The sequence below is a fragment of the Scardinius erythrophthalmus genome (genome assembly GCF_964197995.2).
Source record: "Scardinius erythrophthalmus genome assembly, chromosome: 3".
NCBI classification, from domain to species: Eukaryota; Metazoa; Chordata; class Actinopteri; order Cypriniformes; family Leuciscidae; genus Scardinius; species Scardinius erythrophthalmus.
Window position 1 is genome coordinate 28,959,279 of NC_138223.1, and position 16,088 is coordinate 28,975,366.

A 16,088-nucleotide genomic window follows, 5' to 3' on the forward strand; every position below is an offset into this window, starting at 1 on the left:
ATATGAAAACAAACAAACGAGTTATGTTGAATACTATATATTAAGACTTCTCTGCTACAGTGATGTTATGTCTTTATAACATTTTTATTGAATGTCTTTAATTAAATTACTGAATCATCTTCATTTTGTGGGCTTGTCTTTTGAAATTATATGCATTAATGCTTTGCCAGACTTGCCTAATATTTAGGGAAATGCAAAATCCTAATATGTTATCGGCATGAACAACATAACACTACTACAACTTATTTTTGACCTTGTGCTTGGCATATTTCTTACCACTGACTCTTTGTGGTTGAATCGCACTCCACTTCTGTCTTAAGTGGCTGGTGTCCAGCTGCTATTTGCACAGCGGCCTGTCTGTTCTGTTCTGCTCCCTCCTTCTCTGCAATCTGACTGGATGCCACTGAAGTGGCAGCAATGGGAGGTGGAATATGAGAGGTAGTATTTCCATTGGACAGCACAGCAAGGCATTTCTGCTCCTATTACCGGCAGAAAGTAAATAATAACAGTGTTCACTATTCACCATTTTATAATGACTGCAGAGTATTGCAGAGCAACGTAATGCAAGCACTTTATACAACGTTACTACAATCCTCTGACCTCAGGACCACTGTGCCCCTCTCCATAAAATTCCTCCTGAGCTCTTCTCCACTCCTCCTCTAACTTCTCCTGATCACGTCGATATTTTTCCTGAAACCAGCGCAGACAACATTTTTTCAATGTAACGGTTTATTACAAATAATTGTATCAGCAAAATAAATTCCCTCCATAAGTGTGTGTATATATTCAAAATTGCGTTATTGGCATGACTGTAAATATTGCCAAAGCTTGGAATACATTATATACAATAAAAATAAAAATAATAATAATAATAATAATAATAATAAAAAAATCAAAATAATAGAAGAAAATATTATAACTTAACTTAAACTTAAAACTTAAAAAGGCACACTATACAGTTTCAGTTTTTTCTCAAATAGCCACCCCTAGAGTCGCTGTGGAGTATTTGTATTTAAAGGTGAACCTTAACCGAACAGCTTTGGAGTCATTGGAATAGTTAAATGACTTTTTTCGGGTTGAATGGTGGTCGTCTCGCACCCCCCAAGTGCCTGTGAGCCGAAAAACCACCCTTGCAACTTTGAGCCAGCAGGCCGCCGGCTGCAGCGTCAGGAAGTATTGCGTGATATCAGGTCTCGCGAATGAAGAAGTCGTTTTAAAGAATGTCCCATCTGCTTTGATGTCGTTGATCTACTAGCCTCCGGTATCTGAGAGTTGCCAACGCCAGTGTTGTCAAATATCTATTCCGAAGCTGTAGGGGGAGCTCTAAAAAGAAACCTGCGAGCAAAAAGCGAGAATACAGCGAAGAAATTACTGAAACTGTATAGCCCCATAGATATCATTTAAAGGCTAAATGTCTTAAGGCGGAGTCACTTCCGGCATCACCGGCGGCCATCTTACCACAGGGCTCTGTGAATTAAGGTGAGTGATCAGCACACACACAAATCCTCTTATCTCGCTGAAATCTTGACGGATTTACAAACGGTTTGGTTTCTTACAAACGTTATTAACGTAGCTATAATTCTTTCATATGGAAGTCAATTTGTATAATTATTCATATGTATGCAGTGTCATAGCTACATCTCTGACGTTTATAACAAACCAAACCGTTTGAAAATCGGTAGACAATTGAGCAAGTTATGGTTATTTAAAAGTACATGCACCATGTTACGAGTGAGCGAGCACCCTGTGGTAAGATGGCCGCCGTGTGCGGACGTCGACCTACATTGGCCAGCAGCGTGGACGAGACATCTAGCCTTTATATGATATCTATGCATAGCCCTGCTTTAACGTTACTGTCGTAAATACCACTTACGCAGAGCCGTCTCTGCACTCTTCCGACCGCGCTTTCTTCGTCGACTCTGCCGTGATTCACGTCTGAAATGTGTGCTAGTGTCTTCCATAGAGGCTGCTTCATATGTTGTTGATGTATGTGACGTCGTGCCGTAAAGCAAGTCGTGATTTTCGCGAGATTTGTCGGGGCGCCACCTCTCAAACTTGCAATGCTGGTTTGCTATAAGGATGATTCGCCCTACTATGAGTTTGTTTACCATCGAAATGATTTCGAAGCTGTTATGTTAAGGTACAAATCTTGCATAGTGTGCCATTAAATAAACAGTGTAACAAATTAGAACATGTGAACATTTCATACCACAGTGTTTTAATATGTACACACACACACGCACACACTACTGAGGGTCACTGTGGTGGCCAGTAGGGAAACACACTGAGGTCAGACACACACTTAACACACACATTCACCTGCTGTCTTTCAGGCTGTGACACGTCATCCACACGTATCTAGCAGCCAGTGCTGCTGTCTGTCCCTCTCCTAATATTATCTTTATCTGTTCTATTTCAGTCATGGCTGTAAAGTTCTTTATTAAGTTAGTGAATTTGTTTAAGTAGAGGTCTCTGATTGAACTGTATTTATGACAGTGAAGGAGGAAGTGCGTCTCTGTTTCAATGTCTCCTGTCCTACAGTTAACACAACCTTTGCTCTCAGGGTAACCAGCTCTTTCTGTGTCTGCCGGTCTCGATGGCTCTAGACTGTGTTCACTGAGCCTGTACTTGCTCAGGATCCGTCTCTGCTTTGTGTCTCTCACACTCAGGAGATATTCTTCCAATTCATCATTTGATTTCAGAGTTCGATAGAATTGTAATTTACTTGGCGATTTAGTTTGTGTTGTGTTCCAGTGTGTCCAGATATGTATTTTTAGAATTTGATAATTGGGTTTATTTTGATCTTTGTGTGAGAACTTAAGCAGTGCTGGTCTGAGAACGGTTAGTGTTAGTAGAGTTAGTCAGGTTATTAAGTCTCAGAACCAGCTGACTGAGGGGACTTTTTTCAGGGTTCTTGGGTTTGTAATGCTTAAAATGTAGCGATAAAGGGGGACTTGATTTTAGATGCATCCAAAATTTGAGGGATCTTTTTTGCAGATTATCAATCAATGGGAATCGGCCTAATTCTGCCCTACATGCATTATTGGGTGTTTTCCTTTGTAGTTTTAGAATGAGTTTGCAGAATTCTGTGTGTAGGGCTTCTGTCCCATCTAGTGTAGCTCTGATCTCTGAGTGGACCCCAAAACTCACTTCCATACAGCACAATGGGCTGAATTACACTATCAAAGATTTTACACCAGATTGGAATTGGTAATTCAATATTTCACATACATACCTACATATACATATACACACACACACATATACACATATTATTATATATATATATATATATATATATATATATATATATATATATATATATATATATATATATATATATATATATATATATATATATATATATATATATATATATATATATGTATATGTATATGTGTATATATATATAGTCAAGTAAAGTCAAGTCAAGTTTATTTATATAGCGCTTTTCACAACACAGGTTGTATCAAAGCAGCTTCACAGTAATAAATTAGAACAATACATCAATGTTTGTTTCTAGTGGAACGTCTACGTTTGGTAATGCTGATCAATAGTATCGTTGATTGATTAATTCAATTAAATATCCCCAAATATCCCCAACTGAGCAAGCCAAAGGCAACAGTGGCAAGGAACCGAAAAACTCCATCAGGTGACCTAATGGAGAAAAAAAAAACCTTGTATGTATGTATGTATGTATGTGTGTATATATATATATATATATATATATATATATATATATATATATATATATATATATATATATATATATATATATATATATATATATATATATATATATATATATATATATATATATATATATATATATATATGTATATGTGTGTATATATATATATATATATATATATATATATATATATATATATATATATATATATATATATATATATATATATATATATATATATATATATTAGGGTGCATCAAAAAACACAATTCTTGAATTTTGATATGGCTGGGTGCTAAAAGTGTTCCAATATATGTAGAAACAACACATGCAAAATATTTTTTCCAGTACATGATGATTTAGGGGTGCCACCACACATCTGTTTTTGTTGGATAAAGTGGTCAACAGTGCTCAATGGTCACAATGGAGATCTGAGGTAAACAATACTACAGCTCAAGAAAACTGAGGTGATCTTTCTGTTTGAGGTGATCTTTCTGTGTTGGGTATGTATTATTACACATTACTATCATATCTGTAGTTGTGTCTTTGTATACTTATTTATCATAAGTCATTTAAGTCATATTTATAGGTATTTGGTGCTCATTACATCTAGCTAACATTAGCTAGTAACAGTTTGCTAACCACAGTTAGCTATCTATGTTAGCTAAGCTATTAAGCTTAACATCAACAGTATTCTAGAGTGGACAATGTCATATTCAGAGTATACAGTGGACAGAACAAGTATTTGATACACTGCCGATTTTGCTGGTTTTCCTACTTACAAAGCATGTAGAGGTCTGTAATTTTTATCATAGGTACATTTTAACTGTGAGAGACGGAATCTAAAACAAAAATCCAGAAAATCACATTGTATGATTTTTAAATAATTAATTTGCATTTTATTGCATGACATAAGTATTTGATCACCTACCAACCAGTAAGAATTCCGGCTCTCACAGATCTGTTAGTTTTTCTTTAAGAAGCCCTCCTGTTCTCCACTCATTACCTGTATTAACTGCACCTGTTTGAACTCGTTACCTGTATAAAAGACACCTGTCCACACACTCAATCAAACAGACTCTAACCTCTCCACAATGGCCAAGACCAGAGAGCTGTGTAAGGACATCAGGGATAAAACTGTAGACCTGCACAAGGCTGGGTAGGGCTACAGGACAATAGGCAAGCAGCTTGGTGAGAAGGCAACCACTGTTGGCGCAATTATTAGAAAATGGAAGAAGTTCAAGATGACGATCAATCTCCCTCGGTCTGGGGCACCATGCAAGATCTCACCTCGTGGGGCATCAATGATCATGAGGAAGGTGAGGGATCAGCCCAGAACTACACGGCAGGACCTGGTCAATGACCTGAAGAGAGCTGGGACCACAGTCTCAAAGAAAACCATTAGTAACACACTACGCCGTCATGGATTAAAATCCTGCAGCGCACGCAAGGTCCCCCTGCTCAAGCCAGCGCATGTCCAGGCCCGCCTGAAGTTTGCCAATGACCATCTGGATGATCCAGAGGAGGAATGGGAGAAGGTCATGTGGTCTGGTGAGACAAAAATAGAGCTTTTTGGTCTAAACTCCACTCGCCGTGTTTGGAGGAAGAAGAAGGATGACCTTCTTCAACCCCAAGATCACCATCCCAACCGTGAAGCATGGAGGTGGAAACATCATTCTTTGGGGATGCTTTTCTGCAAAGGGGACAGGACGACTGCACCATATTGAGGGGAGGATGGATGGGGCCATGTATCGTGAGATCTTGGCCAACAACCTCCTTCCCTCAGTAAGAGCATTGAAGATGGATCGTGGCTTGGTCTTCCAGCATGACAACGACCCGAAACACACAGCCAGGGCAACTAAGGAATGGGTCCGTAAGAAGCATCTCAAGGTCCTGGAGTGGCCTAACCAGTTTCCAAACCTGAACCCAATAGAAAATCTTTGGAGGGAGCTGAAAGTCCGCATTGCCCAGCGACAGCCCCGAAACCTGAAGGATCTGGAGAAGGTCTGTATGGAGGAGTGGGCCAAAATCCCTGCTGAAGTGTGTGCAAACCTGGTCAAGAACTACAGGAAACGTATGATCTCTGTAATTGCAAACAAAGGTTTCTGTACCAAAAATTAAGTTCTGCTTTTCTGATGTATCAAATACTTATGTCATGCAATAAAATGCAAATTAATTACTTAAAAATCATACAATGTGATTTTATGGATATTTTATTTAGATTCTGTCACTCACAGTTGAAGAGTACCTATGATCAAAATTACAGACTTCTACATGCATTGTAAGTGGGAAAACCTGAAAAATCTGCAGTGTATCAAATACTTGTTCTCCCCACTGTAGATGTCTCATGTGTATAGAGAGTAGCATTGTAGTTGTTACAGTAAATTAACAGGGTAAGGCCACGTGAAAATGTCCCATTGACCTCCATTCATTTTGTCTAGGACAAATGAATGGAGAATCTTGCAAGTTGAATTCTGAGAAATGCCCAAGTTGCCCAGAGGGCAAACAAACAACTTTTACTTTGATTATCCTATAGAACATGTTACTGTATAAAAGTTCACTGTATTCAACATTTCCAGGTCAACCTTTTGGCAATTAGACTAAAAATTGCACATTTTTCGAAATTTCGCCAAAGTTCATGTGTTAGGTGGCACCCCTAAATCTCAATGGAATTCCTCAAAACTTTGCAAAAGTCATTTTTATGTTAATTGGAACAAAATGCAATGCCAGCCAAATTGATATTTTGAAATTAAAATTTCCCATTCAAATTTGATGCACCCTAATATATATATATATATATATATATATATATATATATATATACATACATACATATACATATACATATACATACATACATATATATATATATGTGTGTATATGTGTATGTATATATGTATATGTATATATGAATAACTACATACATATATATTCATATATTCATATATACATACACATACACATATATACATATATATATATATATATATATATATATATATATAGTGCAATGCATAAGTGAATACACCCATGCTAAAGTTGACTAAAAAGAGGAATAAAAAATCATATTTTGGAAATTGAACTTAATGCCTTAATTTAACAAATTAGGAAAAATCCAACCTTTTAGGACACCTATTTTCTTTGTGAATGAATAATGTATCGTAAATAAATAAATGTTCTTCCTTAAAATACATGGTGCATAAGTGTGTACACCCCTATGTTAAATTCCCATAGAGGCAGGCAGATTTTTATTTTTAAGTATTTTTTTTAATTAATTTTTAGGATACTATGCATCCTGATAAAGTTCCCTTGGCCTTTGGAATTAAAATAGCCCCACATCATCACATAGCCTTCACCATACCTAGAGATTGGCATGGAGTACTTTCCATAAGATCATCTCTCAATGCAAATCAAACTAGCTTTTAGGCTAACTGAAATAAAACCAAAAATAAAAAAACATACACACTTTTTTTAAACTTCATTCTTTATAAACAAATTGCTATTTTAACTATACTAACTAAAACTTAAACTAAAATGTATTAAATGAATCATTACTTCATGTCACCATAAAAACAAAATCCATTCTCAAACATCTCACATTCAAGATCTGGTTATGGTTAAGAAAGAATGTGTGATTTGGTGGTACCTGCAGGAGGCGCTCTTGTTCCATCTGCCATTTCTCCTGCCGCCGCCTCTCCTCCTCATGATCCCAGGACCAGCGAGAGGAGGTGGAACTGATGGAGGGAACCTGGAGCTGATGCCAGAGAGTAACAATATGAATAAATTAACCAAAAAGTCAAATTTAGACAGTATCAGCATACTAATAAATCAGGATAAGGCTTTAATATTGATAAAAACTAAATGTGAATGACAGTAGTGACTCACATCAGAGATGGCAGACTCCGAGCCACCTAGTAAAAGAGGTGGAAACAAAGATTATCCGTTTAAATAGCATAACAGATCCCACACATAGCCATGAGTTTCCCTAAGCCTGTAACCTGTTGATTCATGCTGCTCAGTGATTCTGACACACACACACACTGCTGCTCATATGACAAAACTGTAACCAAAGCCACCACGGTCGAGCGAGCACACAACAAATTCACACTCACATGCTGGTACGCAGGCTTTAAACAACACGCAAGACAGAAGTAAACAATGAATGTGCAAAAAACATCTCAGCGCAATGTCTTTAGAATTGTTTGGAATCTGATTGGTTGGAAAACTAAATTATTAGAGACTAACTAACACAAGGTTTTCTTTGTAAACTGTTCTGCAATAAGACAGGAATCACACACAACCAATTACAGACAGAAACAGAAATAAAGAAACAACAGTCTTCATATTTCAGTTATTACAGTGTATCACATGCACATTGAAAGCACACCATCTTTATTTACCACAGAGATAGACCCAGGAGCTGACAGTGGCACCTGATGGACAGAGCATTAGCTTTTAGAAAAATGGGAAGCATAAGAAACCCATGGAGCGATTCCAGATCTTTACGCTCAGACCTGGAGCTTAACTAATAAAAGCTTTTGGTACACACAGTAGTTAGAAAAGAATGTGTAAAACAATAATATTAACATAACTGGGTGACAGATGTAACCGTATGTACTAAATGCTTTAGTTAGTCAGGCCCTTAGAATGCAGAATAAGCAAACCCATCTGTTTTTAAGTGAATTCAGATATTAATATTCAACAGAACAGACCTCACCAATACACTCCATTAAGAGTGTGCTTGATCACAATCAGTCACAGCATAATTAAATGAATAAGCTGCAGTGATCAATTAGCCATAAAGCATTAAACCGCTACAGCCTGAGCGAATGCGGTTACCTTTTTGCATGAAAAATTCTAACTTTCTTCTATGAATTTTCAAAGCTATGTTCTCATAGTCTACAACACAGGTGGGGAGAGAACAGTGCAAAGAAATTTGGTTATCCACATCTCTTGGTCTCTCTTTTAAAAAATAACGTGGAAATTGTTAGGTTCAACTCTGAACAAGGACAAAGATTAGATTGCTAAACTGGTATTAAAGCACCCACCTTTGTTTCTTAGAGCAACTGGATTGTCCTGGATTCGTCCATTCACCGTTTTAGATAGTACTCTCTGAAAAATGTGAAGTAAAAATAAGTAAATAAATACAGAAAAAGAATTGTGATTAAATTAGAAAGTACACTACCATTAAACAGTTTGAGGTCGGTAAGATTAACATGTTTTTCAGGCCTCTTATGCACACCAAAGTTGCATTTATTATTAATAATAATAATAATAATAACAGTAATGTTAAATACTATAATCATTTAAAATAACGTTTCTATTTTAATATGATTTAAAATGTAATTTCTTTATGTAATTTACATAATTTTGTGATTTCAAAGCTGAATATTCAGCAGCCATTACCAGTCTTCAGTGTCACATGATTCTTCAGAATTCATGACAGAAATTTAGGGGCTGTTTACACGACACCATTTTCAACTAAAAACTTAAAACTTTATGCGTTTTGGCCGTCTTTTTACACGACAACGGCACAAACTTTTGAAAACGAATTGAGCTCATGCACACACGTATTACGTGTTTAGTCTATATAGGGTTTCATTTGACATCTAACGGCCTGGCAGCAGAATACATCGTTTTCAGTCGTTTTCACGGAGCCGTGTGAATGGGGATTTTTTTGACAGTGGTGTTGTTTGTACGCGGAAAACTCAAAAGGGAAAACTTTCCATTTTAAGCATATCGCTGTCGTGTAAACGTACCCTTAGTTGAAACCGAAATTGTAACAACGTAAAAGTCTTCAGTGTCACTTTTGATAATTTTAATGAATCCTAGCTGAATATAAAAGTATTATTTTCTTTAAAAAAAAATTGACCAATGGTGTACCCTTAAACAATCACTGTACAAACAAGCACATTAATTACCAACTTGAGGTCAAGTACTAAAAATGAACAAATTTAAACAACAACAACAGTTAAACTCACTGATTTCCCACAGTCCACCACATTCATTATATTCCTGTCCTGACTCACATTAGCAGGCTGTCCGTTGACCTGTGTCTTCACCACAGTCTCCACTGAAGAGTCTGAGGTTGTGCTGATCGAGACATAGTGCTCGGGCCGCCCTATAAGTGTTGAATTGGCACTGGTCAAATTGATGGTCTTATGGCTCTTGTACGGTAGGGAAGGGTGGCCACTGCCCCAGTCTGTCCAGTACCCAAAACATACATGAGCAATTCAGAAATGCCAGATCACATGTTTGCGAATCACTTGTTAGTGATTTAGACCAATTTTATTTAAATCAGAATTAGATGTAATTTGTGAAAGGGGAATTTTAAGTAGGTATAATTATACGGTTTAATATAAAAGTGAGCATTAACTGAAATTAAAGGGTGCTAATAATTATTCCCTTTGATAATAGAGAAGCAAAGATTACTGATGCTATAGAGTCTTTATCAGACCGGACAGTGAGAATGACTGACAGACAGACAGATAGACCACCTTCCCACAGTGACAGAAAGCAAAAGATAAAGCATCTGATTCTGGAACGGCGCCTTCATTTTCTCAGCTCAAAAGCAGAAGGAACCGTGCCAGAAAATGTAAAGACGAAAAACCCAACATCAAATTTCTATGCCAATTCCACAGTGTATGTATGCAATATACTCTGAATATGAACAGTGTCATTAAAGAGGCAAAAAACCCAAAGTGTGATTTAAGAAATAAAAATATATTTCTATTTGATTTATTTTCACACATATCCTTGTTGGTAGAACAAAATTATGTTGGTGAAATAATGCTCAGTTTACACAGAGAGGGCTGATTCTTACAGTTTCCACACCCTCACCATTTTGGCCATGTCGCCGGATGTCCATCAGTAAAGTGCCTTTTTGCTGTGCCGAGTCCATGCTGCCCTTAAACTGCTCATAATTCATTTCGGCAACCCTGCATCCACCCAACGCCACGATCTCATCCCCCATCAGCAGACCACACAACTCCGCTGGGCTGCCTGTGTGATGCAGGTACAGAGATGAAGCAGGTCAAGGCTGTGCCTTTAAGCTAAACTGAGAAGGTTTTTGAGTACAGAATCAACTTTACTTCTTGATATAGACCAATAGGATATTTATTGAAAACAAATAAAGTTCAAGTAGGTTTTCATTTACTGAGATCTTAATCTGATGAAGTGCAAACAGGACGTCAGCTCTTCAATCTTATTCAACTTGAATTATTCTTTATTAATTAATCTTTTAAATGAATCTTATTCTTGAATTTCTGTATATAGAGCATAATGCTGTATAATTCTCTGTATATTGATTCTGTACCTGGTAGTTATTCCATTTACTTTTTTGTCCATTTAACATTGTATAATTTCATAGTATATTTCATTGTACATAGCCTTCTATCTACAGTATGTATGTCATAGAATAATATTCTCACTTAATTTATATATATATATATATATTAATCATTACTATATATTTAATTAATTGTGATATATTAACTGACTGACAGCCCTAAATAGAAAAGAACAACAGGTTCATACATCATTGATGAGGCAGTAAATGTAGGTTAGTGTGTTTACTGGAATTCTGGGAAGGAGATTAACCCAAGCCTTCTACCTCAGCCTGTCTGTTAACTCCGTTAACACAACACATCTGATTAAAGGATGTCAGGAGTCAGAACCAACCTCTCTCCGTATCTTCTATACAACAATACAGATGAGAGCTGATATAATGGATATGTGCTTTAGACTACAGTATATTTACTACATGGATGGCCACCCTAACCTGCTTTTGTAAATGCACAGGTCACAGATAAATGCTGCCTCTCCTCTCATTCATGATGATATATACTAAGCTCAGGACCAGACTCCCTTCAGGACGGGTTCCAAGACTTCTTCAGTTTAACCAATCAGACTAATGCACAGTAAAACACACCTTCACTGTTCTCTATAAATCATTCATCTCAGTCTCACTCCACAATCCTGAGAATTACACACTGTGACTGAACGTAAACGTACATGGCAATACACACACTCCTTGCATTCTCAAAGATCAAAGAAACTACAAAAATAACTGTCAAGCACACGGTGTGATACACAACTACCACAAACCACAGAATACCACAAACTCAAACTTTTCATTTTCTGAAATGTAATTTGAACTCACAGTTATCATCTCCATTACCCCCATTCATCCATAAAAACACACCACCAAAGTTTCACCCTATATCTCTAAACAGATTCTGCATGGTAGAAATAGGCATCTAACCTGACTGATTTACAGCTGGTTCACATTTCACTCTTATAAAGTGAAATTGCAAAGCCCAGATGCATTTAAAAGGAGCAGTTATTCTAGTTCAACGGTTTGCCGTTTTGAACCGTTATGAATTATAAGTCTTACCTGCTTGAACTGATTTCACACAAGCACCAGTTGAGTCCCAGTGAGCCTTGAATCCAAAGTCTCTCCCGCTGTTAGGCTTCTGATTCAAACAGACTCGCATTTCACTTTGACCCACCTGAGAGAGAGAGAGGGAGAGATACAGAGAGAGAATGTGACACCTGAGGATCCCATGACACCTTCTTCCTCAAGAAATCTGCTTCAGTCAGTTCAACACAAACTATGTCCACTATCACACATATCTGCATAAATGAAAGATAAATAATAAATAAATCATTTGTCTTAAATGGACTTCTAGGCATATCTATAACATTACAGTTTAGTAATTTTATACACATTTTTATAGTGCATTATTAATATAATATAATATAATATTCCAGTGAAAAGTGTTCAAGGTAGGTCAGGGATGTCCTGGACGTCATGGTTGGATTGGTTCAGATCATCAAGGAGCCTACCTTAATTTCTCGTATTTTTGAGAAAACAGGTGATGATGTTTGTATCGTGGAAGCGGCCATGGTCACTTTAGTGACGAAAGAGTTCATGGGAGGCGCTGATGACCTTCCATCTCTCCAGTCTTCATCCGCTTTCTTAGGGTTGATTGGATGAGTGCTTGAACGAGAGTGACCTGTCTCGGCAGAGGCTGTGACCTTTCCTTGACCGCTAGCGAAAGAGGGGATGATTGAGTAGTCTCTGTGTCCACTGATCAGGCTTTTATGAGAGTCATCAATCTGTAGAAACACAAGGTAAAACCAAATAAATAAAGTGGCCTATTTATTTAACAACCACTTATACAACCATGAATTCTGTTCAATTTAGGACTGTGTATTAGAGCACTGAAAATTTTAATATGCCTCAAATTGGTTTTAACAAGCCCATGAATGAAAAAAAAAAAAAAAAACTTGGAAAACTTGGTCCATCTCTGAAAAACTTTCATGCGCCATTTCTTGTTGACTTTAATCTTAAATTCAAATGTATAAGGCCACATTATTATTAACACACACACACAGTACAATATACATAGGCAACATAATTGCTTTTGTTTGAGACGCAGTGGCCAAACAGTGCGTGTGTCCACACATGGTTGAGAAGCCCGTCATGGAAAAGCACACACAAGGCACACCGAAGTCTTAGCTTGGGTTTCACGAAGCACCCAGAGTGCAGAGCAGTAGTAGTGGCTTGATTCATTATTCATAAGCCAGCCGCTAGATGATGATCAAGTGATGAAGAGAAACACTAAACTTCACACACAGAACACTGCACAAACTACCACTCTTCCTCATCCCCAACTCCTTTATCACAGAGAGAAAGAGCGAGACACCAAGTACTGTTTAGAAACTAACAATTACTGTAGGTCAAGGTCAGGTGGAACAAATTTTCATTGAAGAATAATGCTGGCCAATATAGATTTAAGTTACTTCTGACCAAAAAAAAAAAAAAAAAACATGAATATAAAATTTCAGTGGATCTTTTTAATTGGCGGTTTTGTTTCCTAAAGACCATGACATTACACTAGTTCTGCAGTTATTATTATCATCATCATTTTTTTTTAAGCTGTATCACCCAGCTCAACAATGACCACTCCATGCTCATCACCGTGCGCTTTTGGAAGAGTTTCACTTTAGTTTTCTGATCTGTGGCCGGTTGCATAAACTGCTTAGACCAGTCTTACAAGTTAGTCATCTATTTTTTATTTATTTTTTATTTTTTAAGACTAGCCATTTTTTTAAGTCCTTTAAATAAAACCATAAATTGATCTAATTTGAATCTGAAAAGTAAGACTGATTAGTAAGACTGACTGCACAGTCTTAACATAGTGTCTTAACACATTTATGCAACTGGCCACTGGATGGCATGTGGTCACAAAACTAATCAGACCTCAAGGTACTGACCATATGCCGCCAAAACCAATCTACATATGTTTTTAAGATCATTGCTGTCACTTTTGATTAATCGGGTACTCGTGCACATCCCTATTTACAGAAAACCTCTATACATGTTCAAAAGGTCAAACCTTTTAAGCATGAAATAAGCTTTTTTGTACGAGATCATGGTTCTGGCGGAGTGGAAAATTCAGGGAACAGAAAAATAAAACTGCTAGCCTGACGTTGTCATACTCAGATTCTAGTCAGAATGTGAGTCTGATACTGCTCCATTGGGCTGTGATTATGGGGCGTGTTTCAACCGAACCAGGAAAGAAAATGCCTTTGCACTCAATTGGATAGACCTACAACCAATCAGAGCAACGGAGTAAGTGATGCGTGTTCTTCATTCATCTTTCCAATCAACAAATGCCTTGATCGCGGTTTTTCTTTTAAAATTAATGCGCGGTCGATATCTTCTATAACAGACGCAATGCCGGAATCTACACATCTCAATTCTCCAGCGGCAGCCGTCTTTGTTGTAAACGAATTCAACCCAAGCACTCTTTGGTGACGTGGATGATCACTTTACTGTTGATCATCTGTCCATCATCGTATAAAGCCCGCCCTGACAATTTGATTGGTTCGAGCATAGTTGCTCCACAACGGATCAAGTCCAGAATTCCCGACCTTAAATGTTGTGGGCGGGGCTAAGTTCGGCTGGCATCAAGGCTATAAAACTGCACTATATAAAATGAAAAAAGCGAGAGAAAGTATAGTAGTTGTTGCTTAATAAATCAGACAGAGGGATACTAAATACCAAGTGAAATGGACACAAAATCTTGTGTCCCCCCCCACCCACACACATTAATCAGAATCAAAAGCCTCCACCTTGAGAATACAGACTAATCAAGACTTGACATTCAAATCTGACTTTTTTTATGAAAAAAGCACACATGATCTATAGAGCAACATGTAAGGCTGAGAATGGCCACTTACGGAATACACTTTGGGTAGTGAGGACATTTTGGAGGGTTTGGCTCCAAATAGACGTGGTGTGATGCCTGTGGAGAGGCGCGAGCAACCTTCTGACCTTCTGAAACCCCTCGGTAGAGTGGCAGATATGCGTGCTCCCCCTGCATAGAAGCTCTCTAGGAAACTATCGCGGCGGCTGAAGTCTGGACCCTGCTGCTCGTAGGGTTTGGACACAACACCTGCTGGAGGGGTAAAGAATTCACCGGTGCACATTTGGGCTGAGTCAGGCGTCTCTATGTCAGTGCCTCTGGCCAGAGAAGATGATGTCCCGTTCGTGAGGGGTGAAGCCGAGGTGGTTGACCATCCAGTTACCCTAGCACTGCTGACACTGGACCCTGCATCACTCATGGGTCCAGGCATGTTGGAGCTGGAAGAGAGTGAACCAACAGGAATGAATGTCTGTTCCCAGGGTAGGAGTTTAAGGTTGTGACAGGATTCTACTAGAAAGCACAAGGCTGGTAATGGAAGGGGAGTGGGGGTGGAGAGGGCTTGGAGGACAGGTGTAACTATCAAATGTCTCTATTAGCCACACGTGAACAAGTGGTAGCACTTTAGATAACATCACTAAATGCATTAGGAATAATTTAATAAATGAAACATTTTTATCGTTTTTTTTTTTAATCTAGATGGATGCTAATATACAAATGTATTATTCTTCGTTGTTAAAGGTGCGTTCAGTAGTTTGATGCCAATTGAAAAAATTGTACACGTTAAAAAATGAACTGATTTTATGAAGAGCCATCTGAATGGCGTACACTCAAAATAAGATGAAGGCTGTTCTGTAATAGTTCTCTATAAAAAAAAAATTATATGTGGTGCAGATCTGAAGGCAGAAGACAAAGACCGACAAAAAAAACAAGCTGATGACAGAACATTCTGAGTAATAACGCCAAGGTAGCTTCTTTCTGTTAGACAGATAAAGGGTCCATTATGTTAAGCCAGTGTCTTAAGATCTATGACCCACTAGCAGTTACGTTTTGGGATCAAATTATACCAATCTTCATTTTATGTAACTGACTCCAAAAAGTTATGAACAGTCTTAAAAGAAATAAAAATCCTTAACCAACTAAAACTAGTCTTAGCGGTTCACGCAACCGACCCCAGCATTAAA

At 37.6% G+C, this 16,088-nt stretch overlaps 1 protein-coding gene across 19 annotated transcripts in view; it reads right to left on the bottom strand.

Moving 5' to 3' along the window:
• The window catches only part of lmo7b (LIM domain 7b), a 122,055-nt gene that overhangs the window by 80,696 nt on the left and 25,271 nt on the right, over nucleotides 1-16,088 (bottom strand). For 11 of the 19 annotated variants that reach the window (XM_081361751.1, XM_081361752.1, XM_081361743.1 and 8 more), the window contains 10 exons: nucleotides 14,942-15,344; nucleotides 12,539-12,811; nucleotides 12,087-12,201; nucleotides 10,532-10,693; nucleotides 9,721-9,893; nucleotides 8,740-8,803; nucleotides 7,577-7,602; nucleotides 7,338-7,445; nucleotides 601-690; nucleotides 277-479 (listed from right to left, as the gene is read on the bottom strand). In XM_081361751.1, coding sequence (XP_081217877.1) covers nucleotides 277-479; nucleotides 601-690; nucleotides 7,338-7,445; nucleotides 7,577-7,602; nucleotides 8,740-8,803; nucleotides 9,721-9,893; nucleotides 10,532-10,693; nucleotides 12,087-12,201; nucleotides 12,539-12,811; nucleotides 14,942-15,344 — 1,617 coding nt within the window. The remainder of the gene's footprint in view (nucleotides 1-276; nucleotides 480-600; nucleotides 691-7,337; nucleotides 7,446-7,576; nucleotides 7,603-8,739; nucleotides 8,804-9,720; nucleotides 9,894-10,531; nucleotides 10,694-12,086; nucleotides 12,202-12,538; nucleotides 12,812-14,941; nucleotides 15,345-16,088) is intronic. The other 8 variants (XM_081361742.1, XM_081361744.1, XM_081361757.1 and 5 more) reach the window with 1 other exon arrangement.